The sequence below is a fragment of the Rhinoderma darwinii genome, chromosome 1, assembly GCF_050947455.1.
Source record: "Rhinoderma darwinii isolate aRhiDar2 chromosome 1, aRhiDar2.hap1, whole genome shotgun sequence".
Taxonomy (NCBI): domain Eukaryota; kingdom Metazoa; phylum Chordata; class Amphibia; order Anura; family Rhinodermatidae; genus Rhinoderma; species Rhinoderma darwinii.
In genome coordinates this window covers 37,734,782-37,755,697 of record NC_134687.1, presented here as the reverse complement: position 1 = coordinate 37,755,697, position 20,916 = coordinate 37,734,782, and the positions used below count along the sequence as shown (strand labels likewise).

The 20,916-nt window shown below is 44.6% G+C and overlaps 1 protein-coding gene across 2 annotated transcripts in view; it reads left to right on the top strand.

The window, feature by feature from the left end:
- The window catches only part of SORCS2 (sortilin related VPS10 domain containing receptor 2), an 862,853-nt gene that overhangs the window by 756,418 nt on the left and 85,519 nt on the right, over positions 1-20,916 (top strand). For both annotated transcript variants that reach the window (XM_075857659.1, XM_075857651.1), the window contains exons 10-12: positions 13,172-13,318; positions 14,532-14,634; positions 16,591-16,667. In XM_075857659.1, coding sequence (XP_075713774.1) covers positions 13,172-13,318; positions 14,532-14,634; positions 16,591-16,667 — 327 coding nt within the window. The remainder of the gene's footprint in view (positions 1-13,171; positions 13,319-14,531; positions 14,635-16,590; positions 16,668-20,916) is intronic.

Below are 20,916 nucleotides of genomic sequence, written 5' to 3'. Positions count from 1 at the left end.
ATTCCGCTTCTGGAGTCCACACCTTGGCATTCATGCCTTTTTTGGTGAGGATGGAGATGGGAGCTGTCAGTGAGAAGTTTGGGATGAACTGCCGGTAGAATTTGGTGAATCCCAGGAAACGCTGTATGGCCCTTAAGCCTTGAGGACGTGGCCATTACAGTTCGGCCTTTGCCTTCTCAGGATCCATCTTGAGACCATGATCTGAGATAATACCCAGGAAGGGTAGAGACTTTCTCTCGAACATGCACTTCTCCAGCTTGGCATACGGACGATTCTCCCTTAATCTCAGCAAAACTTGACACTTGAGTCACTGGATCTGGGGAAAAAATCAGAATGTCATCGAGATAGACCACAACACAGACATCGGAAGATGTAATTGACGAACTCTTGGAAGATCGCGGAAGCGCTACACAGACCGAAGGGCATTACCAGGTATTCGTAGTGCCCATCTCAAGTGTTAAATGCCGTCTTCCATTCGTCACCCCGGTGAATCCGGATTAGGTTGTAAGCCCCCCGCAGGTCTAGCTAAGGAAAAAAAAATCTCGTCGTATTCGATCAAACAGTTCTGAAATAAATGGCAACGGATATCTACTTTTTACCGTGATCTGGTTGAGACCCCGGTAGTCAATGCAGGGTCGAAGAGATCCGTCACTCTTTTTGACAAAGAAGAACCCGGCCCCGGACGGGTAGGAGGATTTCCGTATGAAACCCCTCTCTAAATTCTCCTTAATATAGGCGGACATAGACCCTGTCTCTGTTAAGGAGAGAGGGTATACCCTTCCACGGGGAAGGGATGCGTCAGGAACCAGATCAATAGGGCAGTCGTACGCCCGGTGTGGAGGCAGTGTCTCAGCCTCCTTCTTGCTAAAGACATCCGCCAACTGTGAGTAGTGAAAAGGCAATCCTGCCAATGACTGAGGCAGGGGAGGCTGGGCCAGATGGATCTGTACCAGGCAGCGGCTGACGCACTCGGAACCCCATTGGAGAACATATCCAGAATTCCAGTCCAGGACTGGGGCATGTAGTCGGAGCCAGGGCAGACCCAGCAGCACAGGGTTGACGGCCTTGGACAGGACAAAAAACTAGATGAGCTCGGAATGAAGGGCTCCCACTTGGATCTTCAGTGGTTTGGTCACAGCTACAATCGGGTCTGGCAGAGGTAGTCCATTCACCGAGGCAACAATCAAAGGCCTCTCCAGGGGGGTTGTGGGCAACTGGAGAAGATCCACTGTCTCTCTGAATGAAGTTAGCTGCGGATCCAGAGTCCAGATAGGCAGAGACCTGGTGCGTCTTTTCGCCGGACACTATGGTCACAAGGATGGACAATTTAGAAGAAAGTCCTTCCTCACTCAGGGTTGTCTCTCCAACCAACCCTAGGCTCTGGGGATTTTGGGGGCACAGACCCACAAGATGGCCTCCGAGGATGCAATACTGACAGAGTCCCGCAGTGCGTCTGCGTTGTCTCTCCTGGGTAGACAGCTTGAGATGGTCCATCCTCAAAGACTCCTTTGGAGGAACAGCAGATAAGGACAGCAGGGGTTGCTGCAATGTAGGAGCCAGGCTAGGGAGTCCTCCCTCCCGATGGGACTCTTGGAACCGTTCTCGGATCCTTATGTCAATCCGGGCCGCCAGAAGGATGAGGTCATCCAGGGTAGATGGCAGACCTCAGGCGGCAAGCTTGTGCTTAATCTCTGGGGACAGTCCCTGCCAGAATGTAGCCACCATGGCCTCATTGTTCCACAACAACTCTCATGCCAGGGTGCGGAAGTGAATGGCGTACTCGCCCATGGAAGTGTCTCCCTGGCGAAGGTTCAGCAAGGAGGCAGCTGCCAACGAGACTCGTCCAGGCTCCTCAAACACCGTGCAGAATGTCTGTAGGAACCTCCGGAAGTCACGGGTCTCTGGTCCTTGTCTCCCACAAATAGGGTTCGCCCATGCTAGGGCCCTGCTAGTGAGCAGAGAGACGATGAAAGCGACCCTTGCGCCATCAGTAGAAAATGCTCTTGCATACAGACTGAAGTGGATCTGGCACTAGTTCAAAAATCCCCTGCAGGTCCTCGCATCTCCATCATAGCGATGGGGCAGTGGCAGAGAAAATCGGGGATCAACACTGCCAGGAGGTGTAGTTGGAGGGTCTATACTGCCAGGAGATGTAGTAGGAGGAACGGCATCTTGCACATCCAGCCGACGTGCAATAATGTTCAACGCCTGGAGGAGTTGGTCCTGTCGAGACCGGAGGTCTAGCATATCCGCCTGCATCACTTTTGACGTCGTCATAATCTCGGATTGACCAGCGGGGTACATGGCCTGAGCATACTGTCACGTTGGGTGAGTGGACCCACTGGGCCGTACCGCTTTGACAGTATAGCAGTTGGCCAACAGGATACCAAGTCAAAGTCTATAGTTCGGATAGGTGTACCTATGGTAACTTCAGACATTAGCGAAGATAGGCTCGGATGGGACCTTGGTAGGAGGCAGACACCAGGCGTGGTGTAACAAGGAAGGCATAGTACACAGCACAACACGACTCCGACTCTAAACGGCACTTGGACCAAGATAGCACGGGATACAGGATACACGTAGCAGGAACGGGAACACTGGGAACTGGAAAACACTTAAGGGACCATTTGCAGAGACGAACATAGGTAAACGACAACAACACTCAGGCAATGCAGAAAGGGGCAGGGTCCTTCTTATAGTCCAGGGTGATCATTGGCTAATTTGGTATCAAATTCAGATGCGCGCGCGCACGCTCGTGCCCGGTCTTAAAGAGCCAGCGCGTGCACCTGAATTTGATACGGGACACAGCAGAGTTACGCGGAAGTGAGCGCTGGCGTCTCCTGAGCAGGAGATGCGGACCAGAGCTCACTGATCCATGGCTGTGACCGTCAGGAGGTGAGTAATCCTGACGGTCCGCGGCCAGGGGTGTTCCAGTTATTTCAAATTCCCAGCTCCGGTTGACCCCAAGCTTTTCCCCAAGGAAGGAGGAACTAGCCCAAGGGTCAAAACTTATTTTGCTGCAACAAGGAATGGTAAGGAAGTGGAAAGAACAGGTTGGTAAGGGTCTGGTGTCGTGAAGAAGCACCTGGAGAGCCCCTATTTTGATATTTTATAAAATCTTCCCATCTTCTTATTTATGTATATCTTGGATTGACATAGCAATACCAGTGACGAAGAGGGCATCAGACCTTTCTTCTTCTCTTTAGAAAATCTCTGTGATACTGAGTGCCTTTAATGGTCAGACATTCTCAATATCCCCCTCAGATGTAGCTCGACTGGCAGTATTGATTAAATGCATGCTACCAGAGCAATGAGACCAACTGTTTTGTGCAGTCCTGGATGTAATTGTCAAATGATGTTGTACCATGCTGTGTCCCCTCTGTAAGTCTTTGTAATATCATTGGTAAAATATACTGTGTAGTCCATGGGCGGGTATGGTAGCAATGTTGCTACGACAATGTTAACTGAATGTTGACCTTGTAGCAATAGCCATGCTCCCAAAGGCGTAGCAAGGTTCTCCTGCACCCGGGGCAAAGATTCAGATTGGCGCCCCCTCCCCCAACTTCTTCGCCGACATTTCCTTCCCCATCGACATGTTTGCCTTCTCAGCCCCCTGTAGATAGCGCCACACACAGCTCCCTTGTAGATAGCGCCACACACAGCCCCATGTAGATAGCTCCACACGAAGGCCCCCTTTTGTAGATAACGCCACACACAGTCCCTTGTAGATAGCGCACACACAGCCCCCTTGTAGATAGTGCCAAATACAGCCCCCTTGTAGATATTGCACACAGCCCTCCCTTGTAGATGGTGCCACACAGCCCCCATTGTAGATGGTGCCACACAGCCCCCCTTGTAGATAGTGGCACACAGAGCTCCCATTGTCGATCGCTCCACACACAGTCCCCTCTTGTAGATAGCACCACACACAGCGCCCACTCCTAAATGGCTCCTCACACAGACCCCCCCTTGTAGATAGTGCCACACATAGCCCCACTTGTAAATAGTGGCACACAGCCCCCCTTGTAGATGGTGCTACACAGCCCCCCTTGTAGATGGTGCTACACAGCCCCCCTTGTAGATGGTGCTACACAGCCCTCCCTGTGTAGATAGTGCTACACAGCCACCCCTGCAGATTGTGCCACACAGACCCCTGTAAATGATGCCATGCACACAGCCCTCCCTTATAGACGGTGTCACACAGCCCCTCTCGTAGATTATGCCACACAGCCCCCCCTTGTAGAAGATGCCACACAGCCCTCCCTTGCAGGTGATGCCACACAGACCTCCCTTGTAGATGGTGCGACACAGCCCCCCCTTATAGATGGTGCCACACACCCCCCCTTGCAGATGGTGCCACATAGACCCCCCCTTGTAGATGGTGACACAAAGCCCTCCCTTGTAGCTGGTGCCACACAGCCCCCTTGTAGATGGTGCCACACATCCCCCTTGTAGATGGTGCCACACAGCCACCCTGTAGATGGTGCCACACAGCCCCTTTGTAGATGGTGCCACAAGGCCCCCCTGTAGATGGTGCCACACAGTAGATGATGCCACTGTGAATGCCATGCACCCCATTCTTGTAGATGGTGCCATACAGCCCCCCTTGTAGATGGCGTCCTGGGGACGGAGATACAATTGAATGTGGCAATGTCTAGCAACGCCACCCGGCCCATAATTGTAATGTGCTGGGCGGCGTGGGCCCCGTATCTGAAGGGGGCCTGAGAGGATGGGACCGCCGCAGAGCAGCCGTATCAAAACAGCTAATCGCTGCTGATAGGCGCCCTCTATGTTGGGTGGCTGCAGCGGCAATTAGCTGATGGCTGCCGCAGCTGCCCGGCATAGAGGGTGCCTACCAGCAGCAATCAGCTGTTTTGACATGACTGCTCTGCAGCGCCCCCCTTCCCTACATCGTAGCTGTGCCCGGGGCACATGCCCCACCTGCTCCCCCCCACTAACTACGCGGTCTGATAACGCAGTACACAGCAATACATTCAATTTAATGCTAAAAATACATTATAAAAATATTACATGGCATAGAATACAACATGGGTGGCGGGCTACCTGCTTTTTGAAAGCCATGTAAGTAGTAGTATGTTTAATTACACATATAGGTTGAAATCAGAAGAATCTAAGCCCCATAGGTCATTGGTCAAAAGGGCCTTGGGCCTTGGTCAAATGGGGCCCTTGCACTCCTTCTACAGTTGCCATCTTGGACCTCATTGTATACTTATGGTGGACACAGAGTCCTTTACCACCCCCTTCACACACACACACACACACACACACACACGGTGGCCCATGGATCTTGTAAACTGTGGGGCCCATAGCACTTATTTGGTGGGTCTCTAGGGAAAGACTAATTGGTACATTATTGCCTATTAAATTAATAAATAAGGCCTGCCTGTCTCACATAAAGTAAGATGTGCAGATCTTAGAATATGACTACAGGGTAGCAGGGAATAGTTGACAGGTGGATTGGGCTCCTGACATCAGTACCACCTGTACAGCTGTGATCATGGTCCTATATTCATAGGGTAGAGACTGCCATTGATGTCTATATAAGCAGTGTATCTCTACCATATTGAAGTTTGTAAATAACCAGCACATCGACTGGTCTCCGAAATCTGAGTTTGTTTGCTAAATTACAGTTGCATTGATGTTATGAAGTGCTTATAAAGCATAGGTAAATGCAACAGTACATAATATATTAACCCCTTTCTGCCGCAGCCATTTTTATTATTCTATTTAGTTTTTTACTCCCCGCCTTCCAAGAGCCATAACTTTTTTATTTTTCCATCGACGTAACCATATGAGAGCTTTTTTTTTAGTATTCTGCAGGTCAATACGATTACGGGAATACCACATTTATATAGTTCTTTTTATGTTTTACAAAATAAAAAGAATTTGTACCAAATTTGTGAACCAAAACGTTTTTTTATCCGTCCCTCAATGGATCTGTGAAAGGGTTTGATTATTGCAGAACGAGCTGTAGTTTTTATTGGTATCATTTTGGGAGGCATTGTGTCTAAAAAACAGCAATTTTGTTGTTCATTCGTTTTTCTTTGTGTGGTGTTTACGGTGTTCACAGTGTGGGATACATAATGTTATATTGTAATAGTTAGGATCGTTACAGACGTAAAGATACCAATTATTTTTATATTTTTATTGTTTACATAATTTTATGTATTAAAAATGGGAAAGTGGGGTGTTTTGAACTAGTAATATGTATTTTTCTCTCTATTCCTAAAAACTTTATTAAACTACGACTTCCATTTTTATTTTAGTCCTACTAGGGGATTCGAACTTGCAATGATTATTTTGCTTTCACAATACACTGTAATACTCATGTATTGCAGTGAATTGTGCATTAAGGCCCTTTTACATGGGCCAATGATTGGGCAAACGAGCACTCATTCCCGATCATTGCTCTGTATAAACAGGGCAACGATCATCCGGTGAATAAGTTCATCGGTTGATCGGCTCATTTATGCGGTCAATAAAATGGTCGTTAGTCAGCAGCACATTTCCATGTGCAAGCGGTTAGATGTGCTGCCGACATAATGGCAGGGACGAACGATTATCGTAACGATCTCTCGTCCCCATACTTAACCGATCATTGCCCTTGTGAAAGGAAAAAATGAGCATCGATAATTTACTGCCCAAGTCGGGCGGTCTAAAAGGACCCTTAGAGGAGCCTTAGATAAATGTGTAATGGACATTACTGATACATAATATAGTCTGTCTAAGCATGACAAACACTACACCAATCAGCTGCAAAATTGACTTTGGAACACCGAAACACGATTGTGTTATTGCATTTTTAACTTGATCAAGATGGGGCTGTTCTTCTTATGCGTTTGGCTATCTGGGTCTGCAACTTGGTCGATTTTGCAGCATATACTCTATTGATCACTGTGCTCTTGCAAGGTTGAACTGGCCCACTAATGTACCAGTAGATCCTTTGGTTGTCTTTGACTCAATAATGTTCTTCAAAGGTCCATCAGAAGACAACCACATTTGGAGATGATCTGTACAGTGGCGGACACAGACTGCAAAAGGCCCCTGTGCAGATAATGTGCCAGGGCCCCCCCGCCCCCCCCCCCCAATACCGACAAAGTTACCTAAACATATATATGCATATAAAAATAAACCTTACTAATAAAAATTATGAAGGAAGATTTATATTGTACATTTTATTACCAGTTTAGAACACAAGTAACACATTTTTTTCCGGGTTAAATTCTTATCTAAACTAAGTCCCTAAATGTGGGCAAAGAAAATGAAAAACCTATACTCACCTCCTCCGGCGCCTCCGTTCCCCCTCCGCAGCCCCTATCCCTTTCTGTGTTTACAAAGCTGCTGTGGTGACGCGCGGTCGATGGCACATGACCGCTGCAGCCAATCAATGCCCTCAACAGCGATTTGCTGTGGAACTACTGTCCTCAGCAGCACACCAATGAGGAGTTATTGGCAGCAGCGGTCACGTGCCATCGGCAGCGCGTCACCAGTGCAGCCTTGTACACTTGTAACACAGACCGAGACAGGAGGATGGGGGCTGCGGCGGGTGAACGGAGGCGAGGGAGGAGGTGAGTATAGTTTTTTTATTTTCTTTGCCCACATTTAGAGACTTAGGTTAAATTGAATCATTGAATATAACACAAAGCACTCATGCAACTGAGATGCAATAATTTAGATGATCTTATCATGCTTAGCTTACTGCACTGTTACCTATCAAGCAGGACTGAATCTCAAGATATCTACAGAGGGGGCTGTATGGCGTTATCTACAGGGGGGACTGTATGGCGCTATCAACAGAGGGGGCTGTATGGCGTTATCTACAGGGGGGACTGTATGGCGCTATCTACAGAGGGGTCTGTATGGCGCTATCTACAGGGGGGTCTGTATGGCGCTATCTACAGGGGGGACTGTATGGCGCTATCTACAGGGGGGACTGTATGGCGCTATCTACAGGGGGGACTGTATGGCGCTATCTACAGGGGGGACTGTATGGCGCTATCTACAGGGGGGACTGTATGGCGCTATCTACAGAGGGGGCTGTATGGCGTTATCTACAGGGGGGCTGTATGGCGTTATCTACAGGGGGCTGTATGGTGTTATCTACAGGGGGGACTTTATGGCGTTATCTACAGTGGGGTCTGTATGGCGTTATCTACAGGGGTTCTGTATGGCGTTCCCTACAGGGGGGGTCTGTAGGGAAAGTCATACAGCCCCCCCCTGTAGGGAACGCCATACAGACCCCCCTTTAGGGAACGCCATACAGACCCCCCTGTAGGGAACGCTATACAGCCCCCCCTGTAGGGAACGCTATACAGCCCCCCCTGTAGGGAACGCCTTACAGCCCCCCCCTGTAGGGAACGCTATACAGCCCCCCCCCCTGTAGGGAACGCCATACACCCCCAATCACTCAAAAAAATGCGACCTACAGTGTGAAAAGACAAAAGACATGTATCCCCTATCCACAGGATAGGGGATACATGTGTGATCGCTGGCATTGATAGGGAGAGCGGGGGACCGAAAGTCCCCCGAAGTTCTCCATCACTCACCTCTGACTTCCGGTGTCTGCGCAGCTCAAGTGTGACCGGCGCTCCATTCATTTCTACGGAGCTGCCGACACAGACCCCGGAAGTCCGAGGTTTGTGATGGAGAACTTCAGGGGACTTTCGGTCCCCCGTTCTCCCTATCAATGCCAGCGATCACACACGTATCCCCTATCCTGTGGATAGGGGATACATGTCTTATGTTTAATGGCAGAGCGGGGAGATACTCCCTGCTCTGCCGTAGTGTTCCGTGGCATCGCGCTGTAGCAGCCATAGCGGCAGCTAGCGGAGATTCCGGCCAAGGTGGGGGCCCGTGCCGGCAGGTGACGCGGGCCCCCTCATGCCGCGGCCCCGTAGCAGCCGCTACGGCTGCTATAGCAGTAGTTACGCCCCTGTGTTAGGGGGAGTTCACACTGAGGTTTTTTTCGCGAAAAACGTCAGAAAGTGCCTCCCATTGAAATCCATGAAATTTTTCCTGCGAGCAGTAAAAACCGCATGCGGGAAAAAGAAGCGCAATGCCCTTTCTTCGGGCGTTTCTGTCTCTGACTTCCCATTGACAACAATGGCAGGCAGAAAATGCGTTTTTTGCTGCGTTTCCCTGCCCACGGCCCGATGGCCGAAAAACGCCACAAAAAAACGCAATGAAAAACGCGGGAAGTGTTCTACCGGCAGGTCAAAATATGCCTCAAAATTCCGGAAGGAATTATGAGGCAGATTTTTCTACATAAAAACTTCTCCCTTCTGACATGAACTTTTTAACTTCATCTACCTGTCCTCTGCAGTCTGCACGTCCTCCACTCGTCCTGTGTCTGTCCTCCGCTCATCCTATGAGTTCTCCGGCAGTCCTGACTGTACTGTCCAGCCGCCCGAAGTCTTACGTCGCACCGCCCCCTGTCCTCTCCCCTGCCTGAGCGCTCCTCCTACCACCAGCATCGCCGTCCTGTCCTATTCATCTGTGCCAGATTGGCAGTGCAGTGTAGCGGCTATCACCGGGCCCGGGCACCCGCCCCCTCCCTCCCGATTGGTAGTGCAGTGTGGCGGCTATCACCGGGCCCCCGCCCCCTCCCTCCCCTCATGCCTAGTGTTGTGATGCTACTAGGCATGAGGGGGCCCGTGCCGCCAGGCCTGGTACATAAAATGTAATGTGCCTGTCAGGGCGACACGGGCCCCCCCATGCCGCGGGCCCCGTAGCAGCTGCTACGGCTGCTACTGTGGTAGTTACGCCACTGAACGGGCCCCCTTCCCACGCGGGGCCCTTGTGCAGCTGCACCGGCTGCACATGCGGTATGTCCGCCCCTGGATCTGTATAGATGGAGGGTGGACCCGCAGAGTCTTTTCTCTGAACTAGATATAAAATCCATGATCCACACTGTGGCCACTATAACAATATAAAACTTTATAAAATCATGAAAAAAACATAACTGAAATTGTCTATTTTACCACAAGGAGTACTCAGTGTATTTATAACAATTAAACATCTTGTGTTATAAGGAAATAAACTCTAACACATAAATCCCCATCCGTATATAATGTGCTTTTCATGAGGTTCTTAGGTGAACATATTTTCCATTTCCACACTCTGATGCTGTTACATATATTTTACTGCTTGGAAGAAGAAGAAGAAATATTGTCTTAAATCTTTGTCTCCCAGAGCTTTAAGCCCCTACGATTTTTAGGAATATAAACTATAATTTTACTTCTAGTGCCTGACAAGAACTTGGATATTTATATGAAAAATATTGGCTTTTTACATTTAGAAAACCTTCCCTATGGCAGACATTGAAAAACATTTAAAAGTGCATTACAGGCCTGTATGGTAATGGACGGATCATTGTGCAGATTATTTACATATAAATAAAAGTAGGAAAAAGCTGCTAGCTGTGAATCTATAATAATCTTCTGTCCGGGGGGTCTGCATACAATTCTTGTGGGTGACATCAATGCCTTTATAATTCACAGCTTAGCTACATTCTGGTCCACCGCTCCAGAGAAAGTGTGGGTATAAGAAGCAATGAATGTATTAAAGGTGTAAATTGTATGTCCCCCTTTCGGCATCTTTTTGTTTTGCTTTAATTTTTTTTTTTTAAGTTCCAACATTTGTTCCTGATTAATGTCTTAATATATCTTCATAGAGGTTGGAGTTCTATTTTTCTGATACAGAGCTTTAAATTGCATGAAAAGACATTCTGTCTACCTGGAGCCACCACTAGTGGGAGCTTAAGCGCTTACTGCATGCTATTTTATTACTGAGTTAAATTATATAATTCTGTTGGCCTTCAGCCACCACTAGGGGGAGCTTTGGAGCTTACTGCATACTATTTTATTACTGCGATAATTATATAATTCTGTTGGCCTTCAGCCACCACTAGGGGGAGCTTTGGAGCTTACTGCATATTATTTTATTACTGCGTTAAATTAAATAATTCTGTTGGCCTGAAGCCACCACTAGGGGGAGCTTAGGAGCTTACTTCATACTATTTTATTGTATAAGCAGTATGCAGTAAGTTCCTAAGCTCCCCCTAGTGGTAGCTGCAGTAAGAAGTTTATTATTTTACTCTGACAACACAAGGAATTGGAAGTATGTATGATAAAAATCCTCTGACAGCTATAAAGATATTAAGAAATTAATCAGCACCGAATTTTGGACCTACTAGAGTAAACTAATACAAAATGCTGTTCGAGGGTGGACATTTATTTTAAGATAATTATAAAATATTATACTATGGTCTGGCAACATTTGCAGAATTAATTATTTCAATAGATTTATATTAGCAATCTGAATAAAATTTGATTTTGTTATAATTCTTTATATCACATACCCCCAATATTTCTCAGGGTGCAATTACAAAGACATTTTTCCATGTGGCAAATATGCAAAGGTGTGAAGTGAAGATCTGTAAAAGGATAACGCAACTATCACGTCTCTTATATTACTTATGTTGCACAGGGTTTTTTCACCCCCTTATGTACATTACCTGCGCCAAGGTCTGCAACATCTTCTGCATCTAGCTATACTATTGCAAATATGTATATGTAGGACTGATTTCCCTTCCATTAGAGAAAATAAGGTTGTTAGAAACATTTCCTGCTTTTATAAATCAATCTACGCTCCATTGCAACTGCAAAATAGATTTGAAAATAGCACGAAGCATTTTGCAATGGGAATTTACAAAGCGGTGTTAGAGGATCAACAAAATCTGACTTATCTATTAGGCTGGGTTCACACGAGCACATTAACGTCCGTAATGGACGGACGTATTTCGGGCGGAAGTCCCGGACCGAACTCAGTGCAGGGAGCCGGGCTCCTAGCATCATAGTTATGTACGATGCTAGGAGTCCCTGACTTTCCGTGGAACTACTGTCCCGTACTGAAAACATGATTACAGTACGGGACAGTTGTCCTGCAGCGAGGCAGGGACTCCTAGCATCGTACATAACTATGATGCTAGGAGCCCGGCTCCCTGCACTGTGTTCGGTCCGGGACTTCCGCCCGAAATACGTCCGTCCATTACGGACGTTAATGTGCTCGTGTGAACCCAGCCTTAGGTGAAAGTTTAGACAAACCAGCATAAAAACTGCCAGTGGTCAAAGGGGAGGTTGACATAATGACACAAATCATAGTAGAGGGCAGAAATGTTGGACTATATACAGAGGGTTTTGATAATGGGTTATTGAAATGTAATGATTCTCCTTGCGGAGATCCAGCTGGTAGGAAGTCTTAAGAGCAATGCTCCCTGGGAAAAGTATGCAAAATAGCTCTCCTCGAGAAGTAAGAAACCTGTCTCTAGTGCCACCTACAGGTGCCTATTGTGTAAGTAATCATCCGACCCTTTATAGAAGCTCTATAGAGGGTTAGACATTGATGAACAGGGTAGTCACCTACAGATGGCACTAGAAAGACCGTTTTCTTACTTCTAGAGGAGAACTATTTTGGATAATGGGTTAGGCCTCGTTACGGTTCCGTAACTACGGATAATCTGCGGACCCATTCATTTCTATAGGACAAAATATAGACCATGTCCTATTCTATGTCTATGTGTGAATGGGCGCATGCAAAATTGCAGACGGCTATTGATCTGCATCCGTAGCCGTCCGTAATTGCGGAAACTTTTCTATGCGACAGCAGGGGATTCCCCAAGAAAATGGTGCCTGAGCGATCATGCGACCTTTTCAAGTGGTTGTGACATGTTGGTGACTTCATTTGTAGTCTCACTTTTTTTTTGTGGATCCGTAAATACGCATGCACTATAGACCGTATTTGCGAACAGCAAGACAGATATAAGGATAACTTGCGGTTGACTACGGATCCGTATTTGCGGACAGTAAAAAACTATCCGGTCGTGTGCATGAGGCCTTATACAGTATCAGTTTTGAGTCAGGGAAGCAGTGAGTCACCAGTAGGCAACATAACACTAGTATAGGTGTAGCAGATACAAGAAATGCCGCCAGGTGGTCCTGAATTTTATTAACACAACGCGTCCTGATGGTCATATATAATAAACAATATAAAAAATAATGTAAAACAACGAGGGAGAAAATAATACCAACGTTTTCTAGATTGCTCCTATTTAATAAATTGTAAATGTCCTTTTACATCTTATATTTTACAGGTCAGAGGAGTTAAAGGTGTTTTTCTGGCCAATCAAAAAATAGAGGGTAAAGTGACCACACTTATAACTTATAATAAGGGTCGTGATTGGGATTATCTGACTCCACCAAGTATGGACATGACAGGCAAGCCAACCAACTGCAAACCGGTAAGTTTCAATCATATCTGTTATATATCACTGACAGCTATTTTTAGAATTCTATAAGACAATTTGTGTAGTTCCAGGTGCCAACTTTCAGGATCAGAATTATCTATACATACACCGTCTAGACATAACAGCTGTCCTAATTATTATTTTACCAATGAAAAATTTAAAAAAAGAATGATATAAGATGAAAAAAGAAAAAATCAACTTTAATATAACTTATTTCTTTGCTTATTTGAATATTTCTTGAGATAGATGAGTCTTGGTCAATCAAAAAACAGAATGAAGTTCATATATCCTCCCGTTTTCAATATCAAGCCTCTTGTGCGTGAACGTAAAACGGCTCCCTAAAACCTACAAATTATTTAGAGCCATAATAGGGCATTTGTGGACTTCTATGGGGCACTACTGTACCCCTGTATGCCTCTGATTTCATACAGAGCAAAGAAAATTGTGGTATGACCAATAATCTGGAATAATCTCTAATAATCTGTGTAATCATTTCTTTCAGAATCAATCAGATTAGTCATATGTAAAGAGGACCTGTCACCTCTCCTGTCTGTTTTAGTAACTACTTGTATTCCTCATGAAATAACAATCTGGAGCATCTTTTCTTAGAACGTTACGTTGTGACGTTCCTCTGTTATTTCTCCTACAAATGTTGAATAAATTGACAACTGTATGTTACAATTGTCAAAGGGGCGTGTCTGTACACAGACTGAGACTGTCAGCACTGATTGGACAGTGAAAGTCTTTGTAGGGACACACCCCCAACTGGTAACGCCCAAATTATTCATAAATTTGTAGGAGGGATAACAGAGGAACGGTACAATGCAGAGTTCTAAGAAAATATACTCCAGAATTGTTATTTTATGGGGAATATAAGTATTTACTAAAACAGACATTTCAAGAGAAGTAACAGGTCCTTTTTAATCAAGAACTTATTATTATTTCCATCTTGGGGTTAAACTTTGTATTCCTTGGAGATGTAAAAGAGGCCGATTGTTGTGGTCCCTGTATTAATGACACAGAAGATACCTTGACTGAAGGACAATTGTGGGGAGTGGGTGGAAGTTAATAGAAGTCCCTGTTTATATTCATTTTGTGTTAGGATATAGAAGTTGTACTTTGTATTCTCTAAGAACTTACACTACTGCAATGAACTATGTTTAATGGAATAATTATCTATGTTTTGATCTCTCTTCTATCCTGAAAGCCTGAATGCCACCTTCACCTTCATCTCCGTTGGGCAGATAATCCTTACGTATCAGGAACCGTCCATACCAAGGACACAGCCCCGGGCCTGATAATGGGAGCAGGTAGGTCTTTTATATTACTTTATCTGATTTACTATGTTAAAACAGATGCAGAAAGAATCTTTTTATGTCGGATTCATACACTTATATAACATCCATGTGTTCTTGGAGTCACATTGGAATATTGAAGGAAATTTTTTACGGGAGTTTTAGAACACGTTGGTCGGTAGGTATTTTATACTGTTTATTTGCATAATCTAAATGTCAAATGCAAACAAGTTTGTTTTGGAGGTGGTTTATTGTGTTTTATGTATGTGACCCATAATGACCTCTCTGATTATCCATTAAGTCTGATTATTCGACAGTAGAGCAGAGAGAACCAAATGGGAAATTCATCTAATAAGAAAAAAAAAATTTCAAGTAGCATTTTTTTGTGTTAACGTTTTATTTCCAGCTTTCTTTCGGAAAGGTAAAATCACAAAATTTCCCACTAACAACATTTTTTAAAGGATATGTAAAGCTTTAAACTATTTTTTTTTTTTTAAATTAAACAATGTATTATTTTATTTTAAGCAACTTCTTATTTGTTTCTTATAAAAAAAATTTGCACTTTTTGAAATACAGCTTCTATGTATCCTATGTATTCTATGTCAGCAAGACTGACGGCTTGGCTGAAAGCTCGCCCTGCGTGTCTCTGACACTCAGGATCCAGCTGTTATCGATCACATCTAAGTGTATGAACCAATCTCTGCAACCCATGGGGTTGAATATTACATACAATAAAGAAGTAAAAAGACAAGTTTTAAATTGAAGTGTCGTCCGAATATTTTTTTTTAATGAGCATCTGAAAGTCTGGATGTAAAGGATCCAGCCCATTATAAGGGGTTGTCAGGCAGAAGATCTATAGCAACTAGTCTGTCTCAGATTACTCCTAGGGTTGCTACCTTTTCCACCCAAAAATACCGGCCAGATTTAGGGTGTATTTAGATTTAGGATTTGTTTGTTTCTTTTTTGCTGCAACTTTGGGGAAATCAAGATAACAAAAAACCCTAACAGTGTTAAAAAAAAATAAAGGGTGTTCTTTTGGGTCATGACTTCACATTTAGTTCTGGAAGCCTCAGACAGACAATGACTTAAAATAATTCAGTGAGCATCCTTCAACGACTTACACTCTTGATTCTCTCCGGGCTGTGCTGGCTCGCAGTGTGCCATATCTGGCTGCTGAATGGGAGTGTCGCTGGCCTCTGCTGCCTTGCCCGTTGCAATCTCCTGCAGGCACCAATCCCACACTTGGTTTAGTCCTAACGCTGCTAACTTTTCTAAAGCTAGCGGGCCAGGCAAAAAAGGAGTATCCAATCCAAATAGGACGTTGCTGGAACTTACACGCACTGCCTTATATAAAAATAATTAAGGCCACCGGCCTCCAAGTGTAAATACCGTCTGGTTCTAATTTCCCCGTCTTTAGTTCAATCATGAGCGGGCACTGAGTAGAGGGCAGAGAATGGGTAAGAAGACCGGGCACTTCTAAAACCTAATTTTTTTTCATTTTTTACAGCTATATTAATTTGTTTTTATAAAAATAATTTGGATGTAGAACATGTTCACGTTGTTATTGGTTTATGTTTTTGTGCCTTTGGTGTGAAAGTGGGTTGTGAGCACCTCTGTATTGTGGTACGTTCTTGTAGGAAGCTGACAATAGAATGATTTAACATAGTAATGGATAGAAATGGGAACATGTAGCAAGATTTTATTTTTATTTTTTCAGCCTTTCATTTACATTTTATTTAAAAAAATTTAATGTGCGGCTAAATACGGCTAAATTGCATGCATAAAACACATATTTGCTGGCTCCCTGCTGTGTCGCTTCTGAACAGTCCTAGATGCCGTGGGATCTGAGAAGACACAGAACTTCAAGGAAGTCAAAAACTTCAAGGAAATGAACAAGAAAATAGTTTTTACAGAAATAAATGAAGGTGTTAGTATTCGTATTCTAATTATTTCATTTTTATTAAAATAAAGGTAACCTGGGCTCACAGTTGGTGGAGTACAAGGAAGAAATGTACATAACATCAGACTGCGGGAAGACATGGAGACAAGTAAGATATTGCTATTTTCTGCCAGACCATCGTTTAATGTATATATTAGTTGTGCTCAAAGTTTTAACTTGAAGTATCTGGGCCCCAATGCAAAATCTGTAACAGGGCCCCCCACCTACCATGTGCCATTTCCAATACTGGAGTCTTCTTATGTGGCAGAGGGGCCTTTGGACCCCCTCAGGCACCAGAGCCGACCACTATCTCTGCACTCTCTAGCTAAGACCTCTGGCTATACTAATAATACTGGCTATAGATCATATATCATGGCTAGACTTTCAAGGAAGAACTCTTAGGGCATGTTCACACGTGGCAGAGTTTTTCCGCTGCAAATGTTGGTGCAGATTTGGGGCAATTACACAAAGAATCTGCACCAACATTTGCATATTTGACAGGTAATTCAGACGTTGCAGATATCACAGCGGACTTGCCACAGATTTCAGTTTTTGCATTGCAAAGGCGGAAATCCGCGGTGAAATTCCGCTTCTTCTCCGCAACAGACAGTGCATGCTGCGGAGGGAAAATTCTGCACCGCAGTCTATGGTCCGCAGCGGAGTTTTCCGCAACGTCTGAACTAACTTGCCTAAAAATGTATTGAAACAAATGTAAAAAACGACCGCTGGAGAATTCCACTGCAATTCCGCCACGTCTGGACGTGCCCTTAAGGCTATGTTCACACTGAGTTTTTTGCAGGCGGAAATTCTGCCTCAAAATTCCGTTTGGAAGTTTGAGGCAGATTTTCCTCTCCCTGCACGCCGATTTTCGCTGCGTTATTCGCTGTGTTTTTCGCCCGCAGCCATTGAGCGCCACGGGCATAAAACGCTGCGAAATATGCTTTCTCTGCCTCCCATTGATGTCAAAGGTGTAAATGCCCGAAGACTTTCTCTTTGAAATCAATGGGAGGCATTTTCGGGCCGTTTTTGACGAGTTTTGCGGCGCAGTTTCCGCGTCAAAAAACTCTGTGTGAACATAGCCTTAGGGCATGTTCAGACGTAGCGTAATTCCTATTGAATTCCGCTGCGGACAGTCCACAGTGGAAATCTGCATCAGCCGTTCTTTCCATTGTTTTCATTTCCTTTTTAGGAAACTTAGTTCAGACGCTGCGGAAAATAACAGTGCGGAATTTAGGCTGCGGTGCAGAATTTTCATTCCGCAACATGCATGGCTTCAGAGGAGAAGCATCAGATTTTCACTGCAGATTTCAGCAATTAAAAAACTGAAATCTGCGGCAAGTCCGCAGTGATAACCGCAACGTCTGAATTACCTGTCAAATATAAAAATGTTGCTGCAAATTCGCAAAGAATCTGCAGCAACATTTGCAGCGGAAAAATTCTGCCACGTCTGAACATGCCCTTAGAAGAACTCAACTTTTAAACACATGCAGCTTTGGATGTGAATGGAGTATAACACATAATGTTACACAAGATCAACTAAAGCTAAGTAAAGCAATATTAATCAATAATATATGTCAATATAGACTGTAAAAACATGTGAAAATGTGGAGCTACACTTCACTGTTCAAAGAAAGACATTTGCTTTAATTATTGTAATCTCCAGTACATTTTTTAGGGCTCTGAATGTCAATAACTGGTTGTTATGTTAACTTTTTCCTAGCAACCATAGCAATAGAACTGTAAGGAGAAAGATTTCAGGAAATAGGCTTTTATTGCCAGTTGTTATTTCAGTTTATACATCGTATTGCTCTTCTATTCTTCGATATTGCCTATCATTACTTAATTGTCCGTTTTATTAAATTTATACAACAAAGTATCTTTATTTGGTAGCAATTTATTTCTTTTTATATGTTGTACATGACAAATGCTCAAACCTCAACCTAAAAATGAAATGGAAAGATCCAGATCCTGCAGGTAAATCTTGTATGAGATCTCCCGTATTATTATAGTCTTTCCCCTTATTACTCTACACTGCGCAAAACAAACAAATTGCAATAATCTACAATGTAACTAATAATTCATTTGTCAGTTGCCACTTACCCACCACGCTGCCTTGTAATGGCACAAATGAACCAATTATAGGAATATAGTAATTACCAGGCATGCGGTGACAGGCACCTTGTGTTCTATTATTGCACATTAATATGAAAATCTCTTCCGTTTAATTCCATGCCAATTTAATAACCTAAAGGGATTTTCTCGTTTCATGTAAATGTAGCTGAATCACTGATTAATGACGAGTTCTGCAACTTTCTAATATACTTTGTGTTTGACTTTTTAACTATCTTTAAGATCTTTGCTTGATGTCAGTGAATGGAACCATCGTTAACATCCAGAGGCTAAATACCCATCCAGATCATGCCCAACTAACACAGTCCACAGCGCATTAGGGCACGTTCAGACGTGGCGGAATTATTCCGCTGCAAATGTTGGTGCAGATTTGGGGCAATTACGCAACGAATCTGCAGCAACATTTGCATATTTGACAGGTAATTCAGACGTTGCAGATATCACAGCGGACTTGCCACAGACTTCAGTTTTGCATTGCAAAGGCTGAAATACGCAGTGAAATTCCGCTTCTTCTCCGCAATGTAATGAGCATGCTGCGGAGGGAAAATTCTGCACCACAGCCTGATTTCCGCACAGTTATTTTCTGCAAAGTCTGAACTAAGTTTCCTAAAAATGTATAGAAAGAAATGAAAAAAAACGACTGCTGCAGAATTCCACTGCGGACTGTCCACAGCGGAACTCAACAGCAATTCCGCCACGTGTGAATGTGCCCTTACAAGGGAGAGCTGTAATAACGTGTAACGAGATGTGCACCTGTGTAAGTTGGACGTGATCGTGACAAGTTATCAGCCTCTGAATGCAAACAAGAATGTTTCCATCCACTGACAGCAAGCATATATGCTTTAAAAAAAATACAGTATATTCAAAAGTTGTCAACTTTTTCATTATTTATATAAAGATAAAAAATATCCTTTAAGGCCAGGACTCCCTGGTGTGCCACATTGCATTGCAATATAGCGCTATGTAGCATATTTTAGCCTTTCGGAATTAGTGTTGAATTTTTTGTGATTATCGCAGGAATTACATTAAAGTTTCTCCCCCTATTGCCAACAAATGCAGCTCTCGTATCGGATGCGAGTTTTTGATGCAATTTTGCTTGAGATCGCGGCACAACACATCGCAGATCATATGTCACTGTGGCGCCCTGGCCTAAAGGAGAAGGACTGGAAGATAAATGTCGGAGGTTGAAGCTATAGGCCTCCTAGATTAGTGTTATCAGAGGGACACTAGGCCAGACTGAGATGAGGAATTGGATGGAGTTACTGCTGATAAGTTCCTTTTCTCTTCAGCATGGTAGCAGAAAGGCTCGATTCACACGAGCATGTTACGTCCGTAAAGGACGGAACGTATGTCGGCCGCAAGTCCCAGACCGAACACAGTGCAGGCCGCCGGGCTCCTAGCATCATAGTTATGTACGATGCTAGGAGTCCCTGCCTCTCCGTGGAACTACTGTCCCGTACTGAAAACATGATTACAGTACGGGACAGTTGTCCCGCAGCGAGGCAGGGACTCCTAGCGTCGTACATAACTATGATGCTAGGAGCCCGGCGGCCTGCGGTGTGTTCGGTCCGGGACTTGCGGCCGAAATACGTTCCGTCCTTTACGGACCGAACATGCTCGTGTGAACCCAGCCTAAAGCTTTGACCTCAACAGCAGAATCATATGAGCTTGTTGGGTTGCCATGGATACACCGCCCAACAACTACAGCCTTTTATATGGTGTTGTCAGGCAGCACGTCCCTAGCGACCAGTCTGTCCTAAATTACTCAACGCCACATTGGAGTTGGTAAAGTTGGTCAGGATTCATCTTACTAAAAACACATCCAATGATACAGAATTCGTATTTTTTTTTACCCCACTGTTTGATCATATGTAGGTGATCAGAGCGGTGTGAACTTTTAGCCATTCACTTGAATAGGACTGGAGTATTTGTCAGATCCGCACGTATGGACGAGCCACTGTGCCTATAGAAACAATAAGCAGGTACTGCACGTGCTGGAGCACAGCGGCCCCTGCATTCTGCGGAGTGGTGGGGGTACCACGGGTTATACATCCACCAATCAAATATTGATGTCCTATATTAAGGATAGGCCATGATTTAAAGGGGTTTTCCATTGGAAATTTTTTGGGATGGCCTATCCCCAATACCCCGTCAAAACAGCTTATTGTAGACGAGAGTAGGACCCCCACCGATCATATATTGAGGCCTTTTCTGAGGATAGGCCAACT